The sequence below is a fragment of the Pongo pygmaeus genome, chromosome 5 (assembly GCF_028885625.2).
Source record: "Pongo pygmaeus isolate AG05252 chromosome 5, NHGRI_mPonPyg2-v2.0_pri, whole genome shotgun sequence".
In the NCBI taxonomy this organism is placed as follows: domain Eukaryota; kingdom Metazoa; phylum Chordata; class Mammalia; order Primates; family Hominidae; genus Pongo; species Pongo pygmaeus.
The window spans coordinates 52,406,032-52,428,855 of record NC_072378.2 but is presented as its reverse complement, the minus strand read 5'-3'; the positions used below and the strand labels follow the sequence as shown (position 1 = coordinate 52,428,855).

General features: G+C 39.2%; 1 protein-coding gene across 1 annotated transcript in view; it reads left to right on the top strand.

Moving 5' to 3' along the window:
- The window catches only part of PKHD1 (PKHD1 ciliary IPT domain containing fibrocystin/polyductin), a 477,573-nt gene that overhangs the window by 125,920 nt on the left and 328,829 nt on the right, over positions 1-22,824 (top strand). The window contains exon 35 of the mRNA XM_054492265.2: positions 4,060-4,216. Within this exon, the coding sequence (XP_054348240.2) occupies positions 4,060-4,216 (157 nt within the window). The remainder of the gene's footprint in view (positions 1-4,059; positions 4,217-22,824) is intronic.

Below are 22,824 nucleotides of genomic sequence, written 5' to 3'. Positions count from 1 at the left end.
TTGCTGCTTTTGGGGTTTATTTGGGGCTAGATACAAAGATGAGGTCATGTTCTGGACAATTCTTGTATCTCTATTTTCACACCTGCCCCCATATGCCTATGAGGAATTGATTTTCTTCATCTGCAGAATAAGAATGAGTGATGTGTTTATCTCCAGGAAGAACACTAAAGCTAAAGGCTGAGCATCATGGGAACTATAGAGAAAAGAGCTTATATTAGGTGAAAGTAAGCTGGGTTATTGACACGGAACATGGCATTCACCAAAAATATGTTGGTATCAACAGAGACATTCTCAAATATATTCACAAAATCTTTAATCAATGCTGTTGGCATTTTTTTTTTCTTGATTGGATCAAAGTGACACAGATTGGAGGATGAAGGTGTTGGAAGGTGAGCCATCCTCACTGTTTCATGGAGCATTTCCCTGGGAGGGAATGATACCACCAGCTCTGTTAACTGAAAATGTAGGAGAGCTAAAATTCTTATGGCAACTTGCATGTATTCATGGATTACACTGATAACTTGCAATCATAGAGATATGCTGCTCTTCTATTTCCCCAGGTAGCTGGTAAGCAGTGGATGCTGCACTAATTTTTAGATTTTTTAGTATTTAGTCATTATTTTGTGTAAAAGCATGAGTACATCAATAAACATTTATACATCTCAAGATATCTTTGTTATGCTAAGGGGAATTCAGGGCACAAAGAAGCTTAGGTCTCTTGAAACTGAATGCTTAAACATCTGTATTCATTTGACATTGGCCGCATTGACTAGAGAAACTTAAGGCAAAAGAAAAAATTGGTGGAAGATTTTATGAGATCGAATCTGAGTCTCAGGTTCCAATTAAGTAGCACTATTCATCATTTGGTTTATGTTTAAATGGAGCTTGAAAACACGAAAAGGGATGTAAATGTTTCAGAAGACCTAGGGGATATAGCATTTTTAAGGTCTTAGCACCTGTATCTTCACCTACTGCATTAGGAAGGGATGTGTGTGTGTTCGTGTGTGATATCTGTAAAAGCATGTATGGCATCAGCAGGTATAAGATTCATTTAATAAATTATTTGAAAACATTTATTGAGCAACTACTATGTGCTAGACATCTTTCAGGGAGGTGGGAATATAGCAATGACCCAAACCAAGTCCCTGCTTCATTTGAGTAAGCTTAGTAAGTGATAACCAAATATGCAAGGAATTGTATTATTTAATACCAGAATGAAGCATTATTAGGGGAGAAGGAATGAAGGAATGATTGGGGGTACTTTTTAAAAATAATAATACAGGTAAAAGGGTGATACTTGAGCAGAGGCATGAATTAAGTAAGGGAGTGAGCCATGCAGATCTTTTGGGAAAGAGCATCCCAGGAGAGGCCATGGTAAGGGAAAAACTTCAGATGGGAGCTTCCTTTTTGTGACTCCAGTTTGCCTCCATCACTATGAACTTTGACACATCATTACTTTGAGCCTTTGCTTTCTCCACTGGAAAGTAGAGAGAACAGTATTTGACCTTTCCACCTACTGGGTTGGGACCAAGTATAGCAATCTTTGAAGGCTGACAGGCTAGGCCAAGAGGTTATAGCACATGGAAGGCAGCAAATGGCATAAGCAAGTGCTTCAGAGCAAGAAAGTCTCTAAAACTTATTGAGAGCTAGATAACAGATATCTGTGCTAATCATAAAAATTTAAAAATGTTCTCAAATTAATTAATGGATAACACCATGAAATAGTCTACCTTTGACCCATTTAAATATCTAATGTCTAGTTGTTCCAGATCATTTTACTGTGTGTGTAATGAGCCCTGGTTTTCTTCATAGTTTTGTGGCTGGGTTATGGATCTGACCACCAGGTTAATGTCTCAGAAATCGTTATGCTGCTGAATTCTTCATATTTCTTGTAGTTCATCAACACATCATCCTTCCTAGCTTGCTAGTCTTTGGGTGATCCTGGCCAAAGACCCTAAGCTTTGGATGTTGGTTTGGAGAAAACTTCTTGGTTCCTTTTAAGGATATATCTCCTTCCCCTCCAGCCTTTGCCCTGAATTGATCCTTAAATTTTGATGCAGAAGTGTCATCTGAGGGGATCATTAAAATTGTAGATCTCTTGGTCCCACTTCTTGAGCTTTTGATTTCATAGGTATATGATGACACTAGAGAAATCTACGTTTTATTAAGCTCTAAGGAACACTGCCTAAAATAGCATCTGTAAAATTATGGGATAAGATTTTGCTAGAGTCCTTTCCATCTCTGGCCTTCTGGAAATCCAAGATTTTTCAAATGTCCTTTTATCATGGACTCTCAGCTGGCACTACAGATAACCTGGTTCACCCGGTTCTGCAGTTTACTTTACCATCTCTGTTTTTCCCACCTTCTTTCATTCCATTTTCCTTTGATTTGCCTCCCTTTCCTCTTTCCATATTGTATGGGAGTAAATTAAAAGGTTATAAGAATGTATAATATATGTAGCCTTATAAGAAGTACTGCTTATTATTTTACTAACCTAAAGCTAGTCCTATAGTGAAATCATCTAGAGTTAAAATTCTCTCCTACGTTTGTGGCCTACAGATAGTCACCATGGGGGCATGGTTCCTGCAGTTCACAATGATGCTCCTGTATCACCTATTCTTTTTTCTGTGATACTGGAACTGGTTATCACTGTGCCTTATTTCTTTCCATCTCTTAAATCGTGATGAGTCATAGAGTTTTATTTCTTTGCAGATGTAGAAAACAAATAAATTGCAAAGCCTTCTCAGTGATTGTGTTGGGTCTGCAACTCAGCACTGTTGACCTTGGGGTTTGTATCCTCTTCTGGAAAATGTAATGGCTCTTCTGGCAACACAATTTTCCATTTTCTGTCTCAGAAATACTATAGAGCACTATCCTCTGTGTAGGTGTAGGTGTAGTTGTCTGTCGATATTACAAACATGCCTTCCCTTCTAATGATCTTCTCCCATTTGCCTCTAACACATCACGAGAGGACCTTATAGGTGGTTTATTTTTATAGGAACTCGGGCTTCACATTTGTTGGAATCTGAATGGGAAGAAGACTGGAGAGAGTGGCTTACACGTGTCATATGTATTACCTTGAAGGAATCACCTTCTCTATTGTGATTTTGCTATGTTTATCGTAATTATACTTCCACAACTTCACAAGGCATTTAGACATGTTCCCAGCCTCTTGCATGAGCTGAATATTGCGTTCTGTGATTTTTATGTCCCTGTTTTAAAAAACGTATGACATCAGAGTGACAATTAACAGGAAAGCCAAAAGTTCTGAGAGAGGGACTGAAGGCTGGGGTGGAGAGGGAGTGCTTCCTTTTCTGGCTTCTTCTGCCAGTACAGCTCCCTACCCCTCACTCAAATGTTCCAGGCTATTTACTTGTCATCTGAAGTCAGTCGGCATTCTGCCTATGCCTGCATGGGCTTTGTTCAGCCCTGATGCACCAGGCACAGGGGGAAAGGCAACAATAATATCAAAAAAGGCCAAGTGGGAGGATAGATCTGAGCACTTGGGAAGAGGAATGTTCCTATAAAACAGGGACTCTTGGCAGTAGAGCCAGTGAAAAATGATACCAATTACATAAAGCAAAATGCCACCCATCAAGCAGAACATTTTAATTCTCCCTATTCCAGGCTATTTATGACTTTTTGTCCAAGATTCAATACATGTCTGTAAAAATAAATGGAACCAACCTCATCTGTTAGGTAGAATGGAGCCTGTGCTAGAGGGAAAAAAAAAGGTAAGAAAACATTACCAGCATGTTATTGGAGAATTCCAGGGGCTGGGCACAGAAGAACTGCAAATATAATTTTGCCTCTCATATTTTTTTCTGCTTAGGTTAGTTGTATGAAAAAGAGAGAGGTAACCAATTTTATGGAGACATTTAAAGTATTTAAATTAATTTTACTTTCTTTGAGAAGTTTCTGTTTTGATTCAATACTTATACTATCCCGCCCAAAAACAATGAATGAAACAACAAACCAACAAACCAGCGAACCAACCAACGAAGCAACGGACCAGCCAACCAACCAACCAACCCACCAACCCAGCTCTCTGTTTTCCAGGGCAACTTTTCTTTACAGTTCTGCCGGAGATGGTCCAGGACTCACAGCTGGTTTCCTGAAAGGCTGCCACAAGATGGCGACAACGTCACAGTGGAGAATGGCCAATTGCTTCTGCTGGACACTAACACAAGCATCCTCAACTTACTGCACATTAAAGGTCTGTGGAGTTTGTAGGTTGGTGATATTATTCTATATAATTATATCACTTGTAGGGGGGATGGAGGAGGGAAACTTTTTGGATAAGTTCCAGAACTTAGTTGACAATTTATCCTCAGACCAAACTGAAATTTTACTATGTAAAGGAAGAAGTGGTCAGAGGGCTCAAAGTGAAAGGCCTTTCTTTGGACTCATAATAAGCACAGAGCTTGATTATTTTAATTTTTCAAAAACAAGAAGGTTAACAGTGTTCTCAAAGAATATGCTTCTTTATTCAAGCACTTTTTAGTCATGCTCATCCAGGACAGCCCCCACAATATAGCAAAATGCCCTGAAATTGGTTAACGTTGCTGCCTTTGAAATACCCTGCCAAGAAAGCAATGTCTTCCTGCTTTTACCCTGTTGTGGTTTTGCCTTCTTGGTCCCATGGAAAGTCATATAAATAGGCTTTCTTATTGCAAAACCGGCTATATAGCTCTAGGGTTTATGAAGTTGGAAGAGGCTGAGATTTCGAATTTCAGCTCTACTACCACATCTTCAAATGGCTAAGTCAGTTATTTCACCTCTTTGTGCATTTCTTTCCTTATCTGCTAAATGAGAATAAAAATCATGGCCTACTTTAGTGGCTGAAAATAAGGAATAGTTATCAAAGTGCCTCTGTTCATTGGCAAACGAAAATTACTTGGGAGATATGATTAGTTATGGATATCTATGAAACTCTGCACTAAAACACTGTTCTTTACTATAAATATATTTAACACACAAACATTCATTCTTATTAAAATAAGAATATAGCTACATGAGGGGAAAAATAAGATATTTTAAAGGGGATAAACTAATGGAATTTTAATACCTGTCTCTTTTAGACTGAATCAAGATTTAGGCATTTTGTCATTATTCTGGAAGCTGTTTTTTTTCTCTTCTATAGCAAGAAGAAGTTTTCAGTCAAATCAGTTAATTAGTGCCCTTTAGGGGATAAAATGGTCTGTCAGCTTGGGCTCTTGCCGTGTCTTTGTGTGTGTGTGTTTGTATGTGTGTGTGTTTGTGTGTAGCTAGTGGCTATGGGAATGCCACTATAGACAGTCATCAACTACCTAAGGGCCAGCAATGACAAAGGAAAATTACAGACCTAAAGCCTCATTTCAGAGAAAAGATACTCTTGGCAGGCCTTTAACCAGGGCTTTCTCCATATGAATCAAATTCCGCAGGAGGATGGGCTCCCCTTCAGGCATTCAAAGGTCTTGGCCTTATATTGCTACTACCATTTGGGAGAAGTTTCCCAGCTGAAAGTCTTGGATTACTAAATCTCTGGATGTACTGTTACTTCCAGGTAAACCATGAATAGTGTTGACAGGACCAGAGGCTGAAAATAGAGAGGAGGCATCAGAAGGAGAGAAAAGTGTAGGAGAAAGGCAGGATAAGTACCCACTCTTAAGGATTTAAATATCTGAGCAATCCCAATACTTGCCCCAACCTCCAATAGTGGTTTTTCTTAGTATTTCTGGTTTAGGTAATATTTCACTCTCATATTTAGATAAGTGAGTTAGGTTTGGAAGGGCAAACCTTCATCCTGTGGACAGGGAGAGTAAGTCATCTGAAGGATCTCCTCTTTCTCTTGAGGAGGAGGAGTAGGTAGGATGTAAGGCTAAGTAGTAGATTCCAGTTTCTGCATGAATAAGATACAGGAGTTGTTGGCAAAAGACAGAGCTGCCTAGAGTGAAACGCTGAGGTTTTTATCGTAGAGATATAGGTTATAACTTCTAGAAAGAATGAGAACAGGGCAAGGACACAGATCAAATTTTGTTCGAGATAATTTGTGAATGCTTATTGAGTGGCCTAGGATTCCTGTGTGAAATACAAGAAAAAAATGAAGAATAATACTTACTGGCAGTAATATGTAATATTACCAAAGAAAAATAATTAGAAAGTAAATATAAAAGACTAAAACTTCTGGTTCTAAAATAAGTGATGCTGGCAGTGAGGCCGAATGTATACTGGGTAATCTTGGTGTCAATTATGTAAGATTAGAGTTGGAGAGCGGAGAGGAGGTGAAGGGCAGATCATTTGTGTCTGAGACATATTGCAATCACATAGATATTAACATATACACAAATTAAAGTTTGAGGAAATTCTCCATCTCACTTACTGGAATTGTATACATCCAGTGGCTCAGACCAAAAACCATGGAGGCATCCATGACTTTTCTTTCTTTCGCCTCCTATGACCACCCCATCAGTGAACCCTGTCGGCTGGATCTTCAACATGCGTCCCATGTAGCAACACTTCATTGGTACTAACCTAGTCTTAACCACCACATTTTTGGCCTAGACCATCTTAAATTGCCTCTTATTTTGTTCCCATGTTTCAGATTCCTTGTTTTCATTAGTAGTAAAACCCTAATTTCATTGGTGGCAACAATGTACTCAGCTGAAATGCTCTGTTTCCTGAACACTTTTGTAGCTACACATAGCCATGTGGCTAAGGGCTTACCATGAGATAGAAGAAGTACCCTGCAGAACATCTGAGAAATTTCCAAAAGTAGAGATGACCCCGTAGGAAGTACACCCTATTTTCCCTTCCTTCTTTCTCTTTCCTACTTGCTGGTATGTAAATGTGATAGCAACATTTTCAGCCACTATTTTGGACCATGATGCTACTTGTTAGTTAGAATGGAAAAGCGGAAGAATAGGAGAAACCCAGGACCCTGATGACTCTGGAGTTGCCATGATAAGGCATTCAACCACCCACCTCTGAAATAACTTTTTGTGATAGGAAAATAAGGCTTCATGGGTTTAAGTAATTGATATTTGGCTTTTATGCTATATGATAAAGTAAACCCCCAGCAGTTTATAGTCCATTTCCTTTTAAAATTTAAGTCAAATTTCTCCTCAAAACCTCCAGTGGAATCTCAAGTCACTGGGAATCAAATCACTGGTCCTTACCGTTATTTAACCTCTGATCCCCTTGTTGACCTTGTCTTCCTCATTCACTCTGCTCTAGCTCTTCTATGAATATACCTGCCTCAGGACCTTTGCCCGTAATGTCTGTGGCCTGGAATGCTCTTCTTCCACATTCATGTGGCTGGCTCACCTATTTCATTTGCTCTTTGAGAAAATATCAACTAATGTGGGAGGACTTGCTGGCCATCATTTCTAAAATTACAGCCACCTCCCAGGACTCTTTATCCTTTGATGTTGCTTTACTTTTCTTCATAGTACTTATCATCACATGGTATATTATCAATTTACTTGCTTGTTTATAGTCTGTCTCCTCTACTAGAATAAACTCAAAAAAGACAAAGGATTTCATCAATTTATTTACTCTTGTCTCTTCAGGGTCTAGAACAGTGCCTGATGCATGACAAAGGCTCAAAAATTATATGTTTATTGTAGAAAGAATGGACAAGTAAGTGGTCCTGGGTGAAATTTAAGAAGTATATATTTTAAACCCTTGTTCTCTTAAATACCACTTTTCCCAACTAATTTACTTTCACTGTCCTTAGTTCTCACTGATTACACACACACACACATATGTATGTATAAGTACACACATATACACTTACATATTCACATATACATATATACACATGCACAATATGTACATACACACACCTGTCTATATATATATGCATATTATGATGAATTGTTAGGAATATAAAATCTGTTGGTAAGTTATATTTATGTTTCTAAAAGGCATTTGACCAAAGTCTTCACTGGTGAAGAACTACAACTTTCAAATATCTGGTCAATGTAACATAGCTGTAAACCTCTTTTAATGTATATCACACAAGTAATGTGTGAAAGTACTTGAGAGATAATAAAGAGCTCTTCAAATATAAGATTGAATAATCATAATCATCATCAACAACAACAACAGTAACTCACTCTCCAAATATCAGTTACTGACTATCTTTTTCATATACATTCACAGTGTCATAAAAATAGAAAAATAGCTGGGTGAAATTTTCTTTACTTTTTCTGATACCATCTGCAGGCTTAGATAAAGCCTGAGAAATTTCAAGCCAAAAAATAATTTCTTCAAAAGATTTTAACCAACAAAATATGAAGTATTATAGTGGAAGTACTTTCTCAGCCTTTTCTATATTACAAAGAATACATTCTATATGAAGTAGATATATTTTGAAAGGATTACTGCTAAGTAACAGTGAAACTAGATCACCTAAGAACTACATTTGGAACTACTTTATGAAGGTATTACATCCTTTATATTATTTTTCCATTCATGGAAACCAACATCCTGTTATGTAGAAAACTAAGCTCGTACGCCAGGAAAACCAACAGTTTATGGACCCTCAAGAGTCTTGAACTCTCTGTGCCTTACTCATATTTTCATCTATAAAATAGAATTGACATTTTTTTCTTACACATATGACTTACATAGTAGAAGGGAAGGTCATAAATTTTTGGGGGGCAATTGAGAAGTGGCCCCAATGTTTTGTGTCATTATTTATGATGCTATATGTACAGACTCCCAAACTTAAAAAAATAGCAGATTCTTTTGTGACCATGATAAGAGCTTCAGCTGCATTTATTATTTCATTTTAATTAGGAAAAGATCCAGAACTTTTGTCTACTTCCTATCTCTACTTCTTCCCTCCTTCCTGCCCTCCCTCCCTTTTTTTTAAAAAAAATATTTTTTAGGGGTACCGTTAAACACAAAAGAGAATTAACCCAATCAATTAATACTAATGAGCTGGGATGGAAATAGGCATATTGCCTTGATTTAGTTAATTATATTTTCATTCTTTTATGTTAAGATGCCCAACGGCCATAGGCATTGCTGAATTAAAATTTATTATTTTTATTCCAAGTAATTATGGATGAGCCATAATCACAAAGAAGGAACGTTACCCTCTTGTCAGAGCATTCTGCATCCCAGGCAAGGATCTTGGGTTGTGGTCTGTAGTTGGGGAAACATTCATATTTCCTGAATGAAGCAATGAATCTCTTTCTGATCTGGTCATCAAGCAGCTTGATGTGAAGTAGTGTAATGATAATGATTAATGAAAGGGTTAATTAGGGGAGAATGAACTCTCTCCTTGGTGTTGGGCTGTTAGGTTTAGGTACTCTTATCACACACACAACACAAAAGAAGGTAACTTTGTGAAGTGATTGATATGCTAATTTGTTGGATTGTAGTAATTACTTCATTATATATAATACATATTTATCCACACACATACACACATGAAAACATCCTGTTGTTTGCCTTAAATATACACAATAAAAAAGGAAGACAGTTTGTAGTTTCTTACTACTCACAATGCCAGTGCTTGTGTCTGAGCAGAAACTTGTTTCCAGTCTCTGTTGCTGCTTAATAGTGCACTGGTTTCCTTTAATGTAATTTTCTATTTTTTGGTCTACTGGCGTATACTAAAGCAGTTAAATGCTTGGAAGTATTTCTAGCCACAAAGAACTGAGCCTGAATCTGGGCTCCACTACTTCCCAGCTCTGTGACCTTGGGCAAGTTGCAGACCTTCTGTAAGTCGCAGGTTTTTCCTCGCTAAGGTGACGCCTGGTTATAATGACAATAATAGTAACAATGAGAGCTAGCATTTATCATTGTTGCATGGCAATATCACAATGTATTGCCTGTCTCATACGGATGTTTTGAGTATTAAATGAGGGAATATTTTTAAAGCCATTAGCACACAGCCTGGTCCAGAGTAAGAACTCAATAAATGCTAGTTTTTGTTACTTTTGGACTGTCAGAGAAAACAGGAGATATGGCTGAGTATCAGGCTTAAGTTACAATTTTATTTACAGATAGTGGCTGCTTCTATATACAAAGCAAACTGGATTACTGAGAGAATTAGCTGGGTAATAAAGACCTTGGATTGCTTTTGCTTCTGTTATCTTCAGAATGCATATTGAAGTGTTTTTCCTTCTATTGCGAGGGAGGGACGAATGGAGAAGTGGATCCATTTGCTTGCCTGCATTCTCCTTGTTACTTTGACTTCACAGAAACATGTTTTTCTGGTGTAGCTTGGAACATGATCTCATTTTCTCTCAACTGTTTTTTAGTCCACAGTTTTGAGAACATTCAGATCATTTTAAGTCTGTTACATCTGGGGTTTCTATGGCATGGAAATGCATATTCTTGGTTTATTGAGGTGAAGCATCTTCTTCTGACTCACTGTCAGGTCCATTGTAGAATTCCTTCATCCTTGACAAGCATTTGAGGATTTCAGAGTGAGGTATTAAATAATGAACCTAGCACAGCCTTTTTTTTTTTTTTTTTTTAATCCCAGGGATTGTGTACTTGGTTGCTTCTAGTTAGCACTAAGCCAGCCTCATATTCAGTAGATGCATGCTTCAGATAATGCTTTCCAATGCAGTTATCTAGAAATGCTACAATGCAGAACTTTCCTGAGATGTTGCTTGTGATCTCTTTGTGCATCAGGCCTGTGTGAGTCACTTGGCATTTTACCCTGTGCCTATAGTTTCAAGACTTCATAGCTACCAGTTAGGATAAAAAAAATCTGAAGGAAGGCAGTAATTTTGATAAAAATATGATATTCAACAATAATTTATTTTTTTCTCTAACTGTAGACTATCTTGGTCAACAGGAGAGGGTTTTGTGGGCTGGAAACATTGTTGCAAATTGGTAAATTCAAAATAGTTTATCTGCAAGTTGGCTGTAAAAGAAGATGGACTGAATTGCCCTCTTTTGTAGTCAAAACATAGCTACCCTTCAAGCCAGAAGATAGGATGCTTATGTGCAGACAATACAACAAGGTTGATTCATTCCAGTTTGGTCAGCAAACTGGAGCCTGACTTCAAATTTGAGTCAGTCACAGACTCTTTTATGGTTTTGGGTAAGGCTCTGATCCTCAAATCAATGCACCAAAATGGAAATAATGGTGATTCCCTTCCCTGTGTAGGGAGAAAATGTCTTGTATAAACCTCTACTGGATGTTAATGTTGTTTGTGTGTGTGCAACTCTGTGGAGGAAGAGCAGTATAGGAATGAGTAAATTTTCTTCCTATATTTGGCAGGCATGGTACCCTAAGGGGCTGGTCTGTGCCATTATCCAGAAGGGAAGCCTGATGAAGAAGTTAGCATCAGAACTAGCCCGAGGTTTTTTGAAGTTCACTCTTAACTCTTGGGTGTCTTCATGTGCTGGGCTTTTCTTGGTGACAAGTAGGTGTTACTTATTTTATGGGAGGGGGACTTTGCTGATATTCAAAGCTAAGTGTATTACAGATAGAATTTTTAATTGGTTAAAAACTTGAATTATTTTTATATTAATTCTTCACAAATAGAATATCAAGGTGTATTTTTTCTTCCCTCTACCTTTTTGGAGGCTTATAAAGGTCTAGGCTGTAAGCTGAAGAAAGGAGGAGCCAGATCTGTTTTTGCTCACCTTTGTATTGCCAGCACCATTTTATCTCCAGGCATGAAACAGGTACTCAAATAATTGCTGAATGAATAAGCTAATAAATGACTTTCAGACCTGAAGAGTCAGATTCATGTTTGTTGAGAATTTCTCTATAATCAGAGTCCTTCCTGGTACCCTCAAATGTTAGTGGATTAGTCCAGACAGTGACCAATTTTATTTACTATTTGTGTATCAGGAGATCAGAGACAAAGGCTTTTTAATGTGGGGGACACTTGGCTCTGAGACCCCTTATTTTTTCAATCAGACAATGACTTACATTATTTACCTCCAGAGAACAGTCCCAGACACACTTGATTAGCCTTAAATGAAAGATAAGCCATTGCTATGAGAAAGGACATGCTTTCCATAGATGGGCAGACAGACAGATAGATAGATATTAAACAATTTACAGTTTTATGTCTTGACAACTTGGATATTGTAATATGAAAAATGCTACTGAAAGGGACCAGTCCCTTCCTAGCAGAGAAGCTATAATATTTTCAGTAATGAAAGATAAATGTTTCAAGCTTCCTTACTTAAAACCTTTCATTGGCTTTCCATTAGCCTGTAAGTTCAAGTCCAAACTTAATATGGCTTACAGGATCATGCAGTACTTGGTCTGTCTTTACCTCTCCATCTCATTTGTTCATTAATGATCCCTATATCCTATTCATCCTGGACTGGAAGTGGAGCTAGAAATCTGGAGTACTTTTGTATTTGGGATTCTTGTGTAGATAAAAATATGCTGGAGACTGAGCATTTCATTATTATAGTTTCTATACAATATTCCTGGGGTCAGGTATAGGTAGGAAGTAGTGTATTCTCATTTTTTAAATTAATAAATACTATAAGAAAAGTATTATTAGCTTTTATTTCCAATACTATTATGCTGTAGCCAAATCGTTTTTATAATATTCAGAGAATAATTATATTTGGAACCTTTAAAAAAAAAAGGTTGCTTAGAGAAGTGTATCAAATTGCAGGCTGGTCAAAAATGAGATTGGGTCAGTGCTAATTGAACTTTGATAAAGAGAAAGAGGAAGATTATCTGAATGAACTTAGTAGCTAGGGGGATTTTTACATGCTTGGTACAGACCTTGGGAAAAAGACGATTTTTTTTTTTTGTCTTTTCTATTTCTCCTTAGAAATAGCTTTCTTCTTGAGATTTTAAGTGACTTTTCAGAAAGCCATGGAACAGCTGAAGGCCTTGAGCACTTAAATGCTAGAAGCTTTGTTGATAAAATAAGTCATGGTTTTCTGGATGTAGAAAGGAAATCAAAGTTTAGTTAGGTAGTAATTGATAACAGTAGCTATAATAACAAAGGCATTTACTTATATCTTAGTGTTTGAGTTCCTTTAAATATTTCTGTATAGTTTGTCTTCTACAGATATGTTTACACTCTGTAATTAGTACAGAGTTAATACAGTTATAAGGTTACCTTAATGAGTTTCATATTTTATAGAAAAAGTAAAGAGCTGAGTCATAGTCTTTATATTCTCTTATAGTCATCTCTAAAGTGGGACAATTCACTAAAACCAGTACATTTCCATTCACCCGGAGGAGCAATTGAAGTTCACTGTGACCTTCAGGAACTGGAGACTCTATTTTACATTTTTATTTCGGTACCTAGCAGAGGAGCTGGAAACTAATGGTAAATGTTGGTTGAGTGACTAAGGGAATGATTCTATAATTCCAGGCTTGTATTTTCTCAGCCTGTTTCAGATGATGTCAAACATCACCAGCCTATGGACACCTAGAACAATCACTTAATTTACTGATAGTAGTGATTCTCAAAGTGTAGCACCCAGTCAGCAGCACAGGCATCACCTGGTAACTTATACAAACTGTAAATTTGGGAGCTCTACAGTAAACCTACTCTGGGAATAAGGCCCAGTAGTCTGTGTTTTAAGACATCCAAGTGATTCTGACGCAGGTTCAAGTTTGAGAACTACTAGCCTAAAACAATAAAAGAAACCCTATAGAATTGTGAGGACTAGAAGCCAATTAGCCTGGCCCAACTACTCATTTCCCAAAGGCTGTGAGACCTTTAGCAAAGAACAGTGGAAACTTGGCTGGCCACATTGAATGGGTTTATCTTGAGCATTGCATTTTTAGTTGGATGCACAGGTCCCTACCCTGCCAGGGAAATCTGAGTTGATGAAAACGGTTTCTCCTAAATGCTATTGTTTGCGGCTCTGAGTCAGTGATTTTATTTCATATATATATATATATATATATATACATATATATATATATATATACGTATATATATATATATATATATACATATTTTTTTTTTCTGTATATTGCCCATTTGACTGCAGTACCAGGCTAATTAAGGAATTAGTATGTGGCATCCATTCTGGGGAGGTGTCTGATTCTTTTCCTGCATCCCGTGAACATTTTTGCAAACACTTTCTAGTTCATATTTTCTTTTTTTAATCAGGCAGAGACATTACAATTAAAATACCGTTAAAGTGATTCTGGCAAGTATTGCAATAAGCATGTTTTTTAATTAAAGGAAGAACAGGGGGATGCATAAGCAGTATCAGCTAAAGGGGAAAATTTCTTCTGATATCTATTTTAATTGAAATTTTGAAAAATGGGAAAAACAGCAGCAGCAGCAGCCTCTGCTTCTGTGTGTGTGTGGCTCCATCCCAGGTTGCTAGGTTTAGGTATTCTGTGCTTGATTAATTAGTAGCCAGCCAGAGAGTCCATTCCCTTTGCCCCCAATCCTTAAAGCCTGATTTATGCCTCACATCCCCCATGAATATGTGAGGGCTCACGCATCTATTTCCTGAGCTGCTAGTGGATAGGATTATGGAGCGTGGACTAAGCTCTTGGGGGCTCTCGTTTGCCAGCCAAATTGATTTTCCGCCTCTCTGGCCGGGGACAAGCCCACCTCGAAGGCTTCCCAGGCTCTGCTCCAGTGGATCAGGCACAAGTCTAATCCGGATCTGGCCAACAAAGGAAGCTGTGTGCATCCGTGTCACAATGCAGGTTTCTTTGGGCTGTGGGTGCCTTCTCTAAATGCTCCTCTTTCCTCCTCTTCCTCACCTTCTCCCGGCTCCTGCTCCCAGAACAGCACAGTGCAATAAGGTACAGGGATATACTCCAACTCTGCCCAGATCACTCAGCCAGCTCTCCTTACCTAGGCAGAGCAGGATCTGTCCATCTTGAATGGATGATTCCTTTTCTCCAGGGAAAGGGAATTCCACAGGCTTCCTCGACTATCCATTTGACTATTTAATAATTGAAAGGTAAGAATATATAGGCTGCTAAACTTTTTAAGAAAAAATGGTGAATTGGGGGTTAATCAATGTAGGCAAATAAATTAGTTTACATCTAAAAATTTAGATAGTTCAAGCTTTGAGTAAATGAATTATCTAGCTTGGTGATACAGATTAATCTAATGAATTGGGGTTCTCAGATCCCTCCCTGGTCTTGCCTCCATTTACCTCTCATTTGTCCTCGTTTAAAAATAGAATCACTCTACCTGGGTTTATTTTATCACCTGACATTCACATCCTAACTCTGTACACGCTGGCTGTGCACCCTTTCTCTCTTGATCTTCCTAAAAATGGCATTAAGGGTTTGGCACACTCATCTACCTCTTTAACAGTTCTTAAGGCTCTTCCTTGAGCCTATGTCTCTACAACCTTACGATCCTTCTAACTCACCTAATTCTTTGATCCGCTCTCAAGAATCTTGCTACTTCCTTTTCTTATTCTAGCCTTTAAATGTTTATGGTTGACAGTTGTTTCCCTACCTTTACCCACCTTATCTTTCTTCTGTTCTTACTCTACATGTCCTCCCTGGGAGACCTCATTTACTTTGATAATTTCAACTCCTCGTTATTCGACAAGTATTGAGTGATCACTTAACACATTCCCCATGTTCCAGGCACAGGGACTATGGCTGTGAACAAAACAGGCCAAAATCTTGCTCTCACGGTGTTTACTTCTAGAAGGAAAACAGTCAATAAACAAAATAAGCAAATTATAGTTTTTGTTAAATTTGCTTAGTACCATGGAGACAAATGCAGCAGGAGAGGTGAATAGGGAATACACATTGGAGGTGGTAGTTGGGGATATTGGCACACAGCGAGAGCAAAGGTTGTGAGGCAAGGGAGCAAAAAGGAGTATTGGAACAAGGGGGAGAGCAGAGGCAGATGGGGCCAGAGAGAACCAACGCTGTAGGGTTTGATAGGCTTTGACTCTAAATATGATGGGAGCCATCGAAGAATTTTGGCAGAGAGGTAACATGATACGGTTCACATGAAAAGAAGGAATGACAACTCTGAGAGTTGTTTTGAGAATTAACCCTGAGGTAGAGGATAAGGGCAGAAACAGAGAACTGAGTTAAGATGCTGTTACAATAATCTATGAGTGAGGTGAGAGTGACTTTGACCCCAGAAGTAGATGTGGAGGTAGTAAGTGGTTGGGTTATAGGGGACGTTTTGAAGGTGGAATGCATACAATTTCCTGAAGTATTGATTATGGAGTGAGAGACAGTGAAAGTTAACTCTATGGTTTTCAGACTTAGCAGTTGCAAGGATGAAGTTACCATTCATGGAATGGGAAGGACTGAGGGAAGATCTGTGGGGCAAGACAAGGAAAGGAGTTCATGGATACTCATAGTTGAGAAACTATGAGACACCCAAGTAGAGATGTTGAGTAGGCAGTTGGGTATGTGAATCTTGAGCTGAGGGCACAAGCTTGGAGATATAAATTTGGGAGTCATTGACAATTAGTGTGCGATGGTGTTTAAAACCTTAAGACAAGATGGGACAACTGGCATGGTCTACAGAGACTGATAAGAAACGTGTTTAGAGGGCTGAGGCTTGGGACCCACCAAGTGTCAGTGGTTGGGATGATCAGGAGGAATCAGGCAGAAGAGGCTGAGAAGGGGATGCCTAAGAAGTAAGAGGAAAACCAGCTGGGTTTGTACCCAACCTACTTAATTAGAAAAGTCCCATGTGCTCACTGTCATTGAGTCAATAGGGAGCTTTCTTAGGATTTGCTAAAAATGAAGACATGAAATTAGATACCAGGTGAACGAAAGACAAAGGTTCTAAATCAAGAGTTTATTCTTCTGTTCTTTTATGAGTTACTGGCACTTTTGCATTTTGTGAGGTTTTCTTTAGCGATTCAATACAATGTATAGAATATAGCACATGATGAAAATTTGATAGAAGTATAGAAACATTGGATTTTTTAAATAGAGATGAGAAAATGAAAGAAAGAAAAACAAAGAGGCTGGGCAAGTGAGGAGAGGGAGTTTTAGAAAAGAAGTGACCAAGTGTGTCAAATGCTGCTGGTCACTCGGGAAGGGTAAGGACTGAGCATTGAGCCTTAGATTCACCAATGTGGTAGCCATCTGTGGCCTTGACAGGAGCAGTTTTGCAGGTTGGTCAGGTAAAGGCCTAACCAGGGAGGGTTCAAAAGACAGTCATGAAAAAGAGTTGAAGATAGTAGGTATAGCCACTCTTTTGAAGACTAGTATTGTATGGCAAAATATTTATACTTTAATTTTTTCTGTAAGGGGGAAAATAGAATTGTGTATTTGTTTTCTTAAAAAAAAAAACAACAAATTATTTTGTGGTTATTATAGAGGATGACTAATTGTTGGGTTAGCCAAAAGCAGATTTTGATGTACTTTGCAAACATTAGCTAGCTGCTAAAAGTCTCTTTTACTTCCCTTTAAAAGAAACAAAAGAGATGTTTAATGGAAAGAGGTGATTACATACAAAAAGTTGTGTTCATTTATTTATTTTAGAGGGAAGTAACAATAATGATGGTTGATTGATTTTTATAAAATTACCCAAGGTTACTTGTGGGACATAGTCAGCTTTCATGAAAGTCATAACAAGCAATTTAAGGGTCACAGCCAAAGGCTGATTTCAGCCCTGCTCTTTATTTCAGCATTTAGAAATGGGGTCAAGCTGTATAAAGTATAGAATAAAGTCCTCCCACAGCCCTCCCATACTCAAGTAACTATCCTTTAAAGCAGCCCACTGTATATTTATTTTAAACTAATAAAGTGTGAGAATGAAAATCTTGGTGCCTTGGCACAGAGATAGATTAAGTATAAACTTTATCTTCTTTCACATAAAGAAGGTTTCATTTGTTTATCTAATTATTTCAGGCAAAAATAGCTGAATTCCTCATCAAACTTTCTTCTAAATGTACCTAGATTTTCTTATATTTGCCACTAATAAAGTGGGGTGGGGATGCTTTTTAGCAGGAGTTAATGATGTTCATATTAGTTAATTAGTCCTGTTTATAACACTCCTGACAACACAGATAATTCATTTTCTTTGGGATGAGTTTTTCTCCCTTCATTAGCATCATTATTAGTTCTTGTCAGTAAATGATGTTTCAAAATTTCTACCAAATTGTTTCAGTGTATTTAACATTTTGCTTCATGGTAAAAGGGACAAAGCCCATGTTTATATATTTACCCACTAATCCTTGTAATCTGTTTCAAATCCTTTTTGGAATAAGACAAGGTATATCTTCATTAACAAAATTAAAATAAATCATGTATAAACAAGCCATAGGCAAACTTTCTTAGGTTCACACATGTTTTTCCTTAAATTTAACTATGAGAACAACCCTAGTGAATTGAGAGCTACTGGGGAAGGTTTGTGGAAATGGATAGGATCTGAGCCTTTTGGTTGGGTAGTCCTGGGTTCTAGCTTGGTTCTGTCTATTCTGGGCTGGAATAGGTATGAATGCCTCTTAGCCACATTCTGCTCTGTGAAATAAAGAATGTGATCTTGATCTCACAGACTGGTTTTGAAGGTCATTTCAGACAATGTATCTACAGATTTGGGTACATGGTAGGTGCTGAATAAATGTTAGCTTTCTTGTTTTCCCTGTAGTCTTACGTGAATTCCTGACTGTGCATCTCATATCTTGCTCAAGAGAAAATTCATTGATTACTGCAGCACAGGCAGTGTCAGGAAAACATGAGCCTTGTGCCTCCATTAGTGTCCCATGCACATCTGACTGCATTCGTAAAGATGTAGACGTCAAGTGTTCTAGAGTTGAAAGGAACCCATAATTCTACCTTCCACTTTGTGGACGAAACCATAGACCATTGATAGGCACTGAGTAGGAGAGATTTGGGACCTGAGTAATCTGAGGCCCAGCAATTGTATGGGACTTACTGAGGCTCATTCAGAGGTCAATAGCAGACTCAGGACAGGAACCTTGATTTTGTTCCCTGCCTTTACCACTTGCTCATCAAGGCCAGTTTGGATTTCCTGACTATTTACAATGTGGCAGTCCTGTCATACAAATCCATGTTCTACCAGTTGAATATAATTATTTAGGATGTTAATGACATGTGGCTGTGAGGGAAAAATTTTAGTTAACATAAAATTTGACCTGTAGCACAGGTCATGTTTGTTCCTTGTTGCTCACACTGGGATTCGTGATTATTGCTGCATTTCTATGTAATGACAATGAAAGGAAAAAAGTCAAAATTGTTAGGGAATCCTTTGGAAGTCTGGTAAGCAGTGTGGTACTGCTCTGGCCTGGAGCCTGTAGACTGACCTTGCTGCTTTACCTTAGAGTATGAAATATTATATATGACAAAATATTTCAAAAGGACCAGTAACAGAGAGATGTTGGATGCAGATGGTCTAGCAGTGCTCAAGTGGTAGGGCACTTGTAGAAATTGAGCAGGTTGTAGATCTAATCACCCGGTAGGTTCTTCCTGCCAGTTGCACAGACAAAATCAATTCGTCAAGACCATGGCATTGCAGTAAAGAAAGCATGTAACTGATGCAAGGCCATCCACACCATTTGGGGGATGGGGTTATTACCCAAATCAATCTCCCTGGAGGCTCAGAGGTTAGGGGTTTTCAAGGATAGTTTGTTGGGCAGGGGACTAGGGTATGGGGAATATTGATTTGTTGGGGATGAAATCATAGGGGTATGGAAAACAGTCCTTGTGTACTGAGTCTGTCTTTAGGTAAGGGCCACAGCACTGATTGAGTCTTGGGTCATGAATCTGAGTGAAGTCAGCTGGTGGTCAGAAAGACAAAAGCCTAAAAAAAAAATCTCAAAAGACCAATCTTAGTTTTTTTTCACTTGCATCCATGTGAAGAGACCACCAAACAGGCTTTGTGTGAGCAACAAGGCTGTTTATTTCACCTGGGTGCAGGCGGGTTGAGTCCGAAAAGAGAGTCAGTGAAGGGAGATAGGGGTGGGGCCGTTTTATAAGATTTGGGTAGGTAAAGGAAAAAGGGGGGTTGTTCTCTGGTGGGCAGGAGTGGGGGTCACAAGGTGCTCAGTGGGGGAGCTTTTTGAGCCAGGATGAGCCAGGAGAAGGAATTTCACAAGGTAATGTCGTCAGTTAGGCAAGGACTGGCCACTTCACTTCTTTTGTGGTGGAATGTCATCAGTTAAGGCAGGAACAGGCCATTTAAATATCACTTATTTTGTGATTCTTCAGTTACTTCAGGCCATCTGGATGTCTACGTGCAGGTCACAGGGGATATGTTGGCTTAGCTTGGGCTCAGAGGCCTGACATTCCTGTCTTCTTATATTAATAAGAAAAATAAAACATAACAGTGTTGAAGTGTTGGGATGGTGAAAATTTTTGGGGGTGGTATGGAGAGATAATGGGCGATGTTTCTCAGTGCTGCTTCGAGCGGGATTAGTGGCGGCATGGAAACCTACAGTGGGAGAGATTAAGCTGAAGGAAGATTTTGTGGTAAGGGGTGATATTGTGGGGTTGTTAGAAGAAACATTTGTCATATAGAATGATTGGTGATGGCCTGGATACGGTTTTGTATGAATTGAAAAAAGAATGGAATAAGACAAGGAGAAAAGCAGGTATTGAAGGATTAAGAATTGGGAGGATCCAGGACATCTAACTAGAGAGTGCTTAAGGAGGTTCAGCATAGCCCTGCCAGCAAAGATTATTTATTTACTTTAAGAGGGAGTTAAGAGTGGTGATTTGGGGATAGCACCAGGAGATATCAGCTGTGATGGCTTGGAGAAACAGTGTAAACCGGTAGTGTAAACAAGAGCAGGGCATTTATGAGTAGTTGAGAACAGTGAATATGAGTATGACTAGACAGAAAATAGTAGGAATGATGAGTTGTTTTTTTTTTTTTTTTTTTTTGGCGGGAGGGATGCAGTCCAAGTTGGTCTGGTGTCTGGAATGAGACTGGGGCCTAATAAAAAGGAGCGTCTATACAGGAACTCAGATGGGCTGTACCTTGTAGCATTCCGAGGACAGGCCTGAATTCTGAGAAGGACAAGTGGTAAAAGTATTGTCCAGTCCTTTTTAAGTTGGTGGCTGAGCTTGGTGAGGTGTGTTTTTAAAAGACTATTAGTTCACTGAATACTAAGAGCCTGAGAAACTGCTTGGGTGATTTGACTAATAAAGGCTGGTCCGTTATTGGACTGTATAGAGGTGGGAAGGCCAAACCGAGGAATTATGTCTGACAGAAGGGAAGAAATGACCATGGTGGCCTTCTTAGACCCTGTGGGAAAGGCCTCTACCTATCCAGTGAAAGTGTCTACCTAGACCAAGAGGTATTTTAGTTTCCTGACTTGGGGCATGTTGAGTAAAGCCAATTTGCCAGTCCTGGGCAGGGGCAAATCCCCCAGCTTGATGTGTAGGGAGGGGAGGGGGGCCTGAATAATCCCTGAGGAGTAGTAGAATAGCAGATGGAACACTGAGAAGTTATTTCCTTGAGGATGGATTTCCACGATGGAAAGTAAATGAGAGGTTCTAAGAGGCAGGCTAGTGGCTTGTACTATAGCATAGCCTGCCTTTGCTGGTGTGTGGCGATTAGGCTTGGTGGAACTGCCATCAATAAACCAAGTGTGATCAGGATGAGGAACAGGAAAGAAGGAAATACGGGGAAATGGGGTGAGTGTCAGGTGGATCAGAGAGATACAGTCATGGGGGTCAGGTGTGGTATCAGGAATAATGTGGGAGACCGGATTGAAATCCGGGCCAGGAATAGTGGTAATTGTGGGAGACTCAACAAAGAGTGAGTACAGCTGAAGGAGCCAGGGAACAGAAAGTATATGTGTCAGGTGTGAGGAAGGAAATAGATTTTGGAAGTTATGAGAACTATAGAGAGTGAGTTGAGCATAGTTTATGGTTTTAAGGGCCTCTAAAAGTATTAGGGCGGCAGCGGCCACCACACACAGACTTGAGGGCCAGGCAAAACAGTAAGGTCAAGTTGTTTGGATAAAAAGGCTACAGGGCACGGTCCCGGTTCTTGTGTAAGAATTCTGACTGCACAGCCCTGCACTTCGGCTGTGGGTAATATAAAGGGTTGAGATGAGTCAGGGAGAGCTAGGGTTGGGGCAGTCTCTAAAGCTGTCTTCAAGGATTGGAAAGAGGAGTGGGGAAAGGATTTAGGATCTATGGGGTCAGCTAGGTTTCCTTTTGTGAACTTATGTAATGGCTTTGTTAGGATGGCAAAACTAGGTATCTAAAGTCAAAAGTATCCAACCATGCCTAGGAAGGAAAGGAGTTGTTTTGTAGAAGGTGTTGGGGTTTGAGAGATCAGTGGGACATGATTGGCAGGGAAAGCACGTGTGTTTTTATGAGAATTACGCCGTGATAGGTAACAGATGAGGAAGAAATTTGGGCTTGACTGAAGTAATGGGGGCTGTCTGTGAAGCCTTGCAGCAGTACAGCCCAGGTAATCGCTGAGCCTGATGGGTGTCAGGGTCAGTCCAAGTGAAAGCAAAGAGAGGCTGGGATGAAGGGTGCAAAGGAACAGTAAAGAAAGCATGTTTGAGATCCAGAACAGAATAATGGGTTGTGGAGGGAGGTAGTAAGGATAGGAGAGTATATGGGTTTGGCGCCACGGGGTGGATAGGCAAAACAATCTGGTTGATAAGGCACAGATCCTGAACTAACCGGTAAGCTTTGTCTGGTTTAGGACAGGTAAAATGGGGGAATTGTAAAGAGAGTTTATAGGCTTTAAAAGACCATGCTGTTAACAGGCGAGTGATAACAGGCTTTAATCCTTTTAAAGAGTGCTGTGGGATGGGATATTGGCATTGAGTGGGGTAAGGGTGATTAGGTTTTAATGGGATGGTAAGGGGTGCATGATCAGTCGCCAAGGAGGGAGTAGAGGTGTCTTATACTTGTGGGTTAAGGTGGGGGGGATACAAGAGGAGGATGTGAAGGAGGCTTTGAACTGGGGAAAAGGGCAGCAG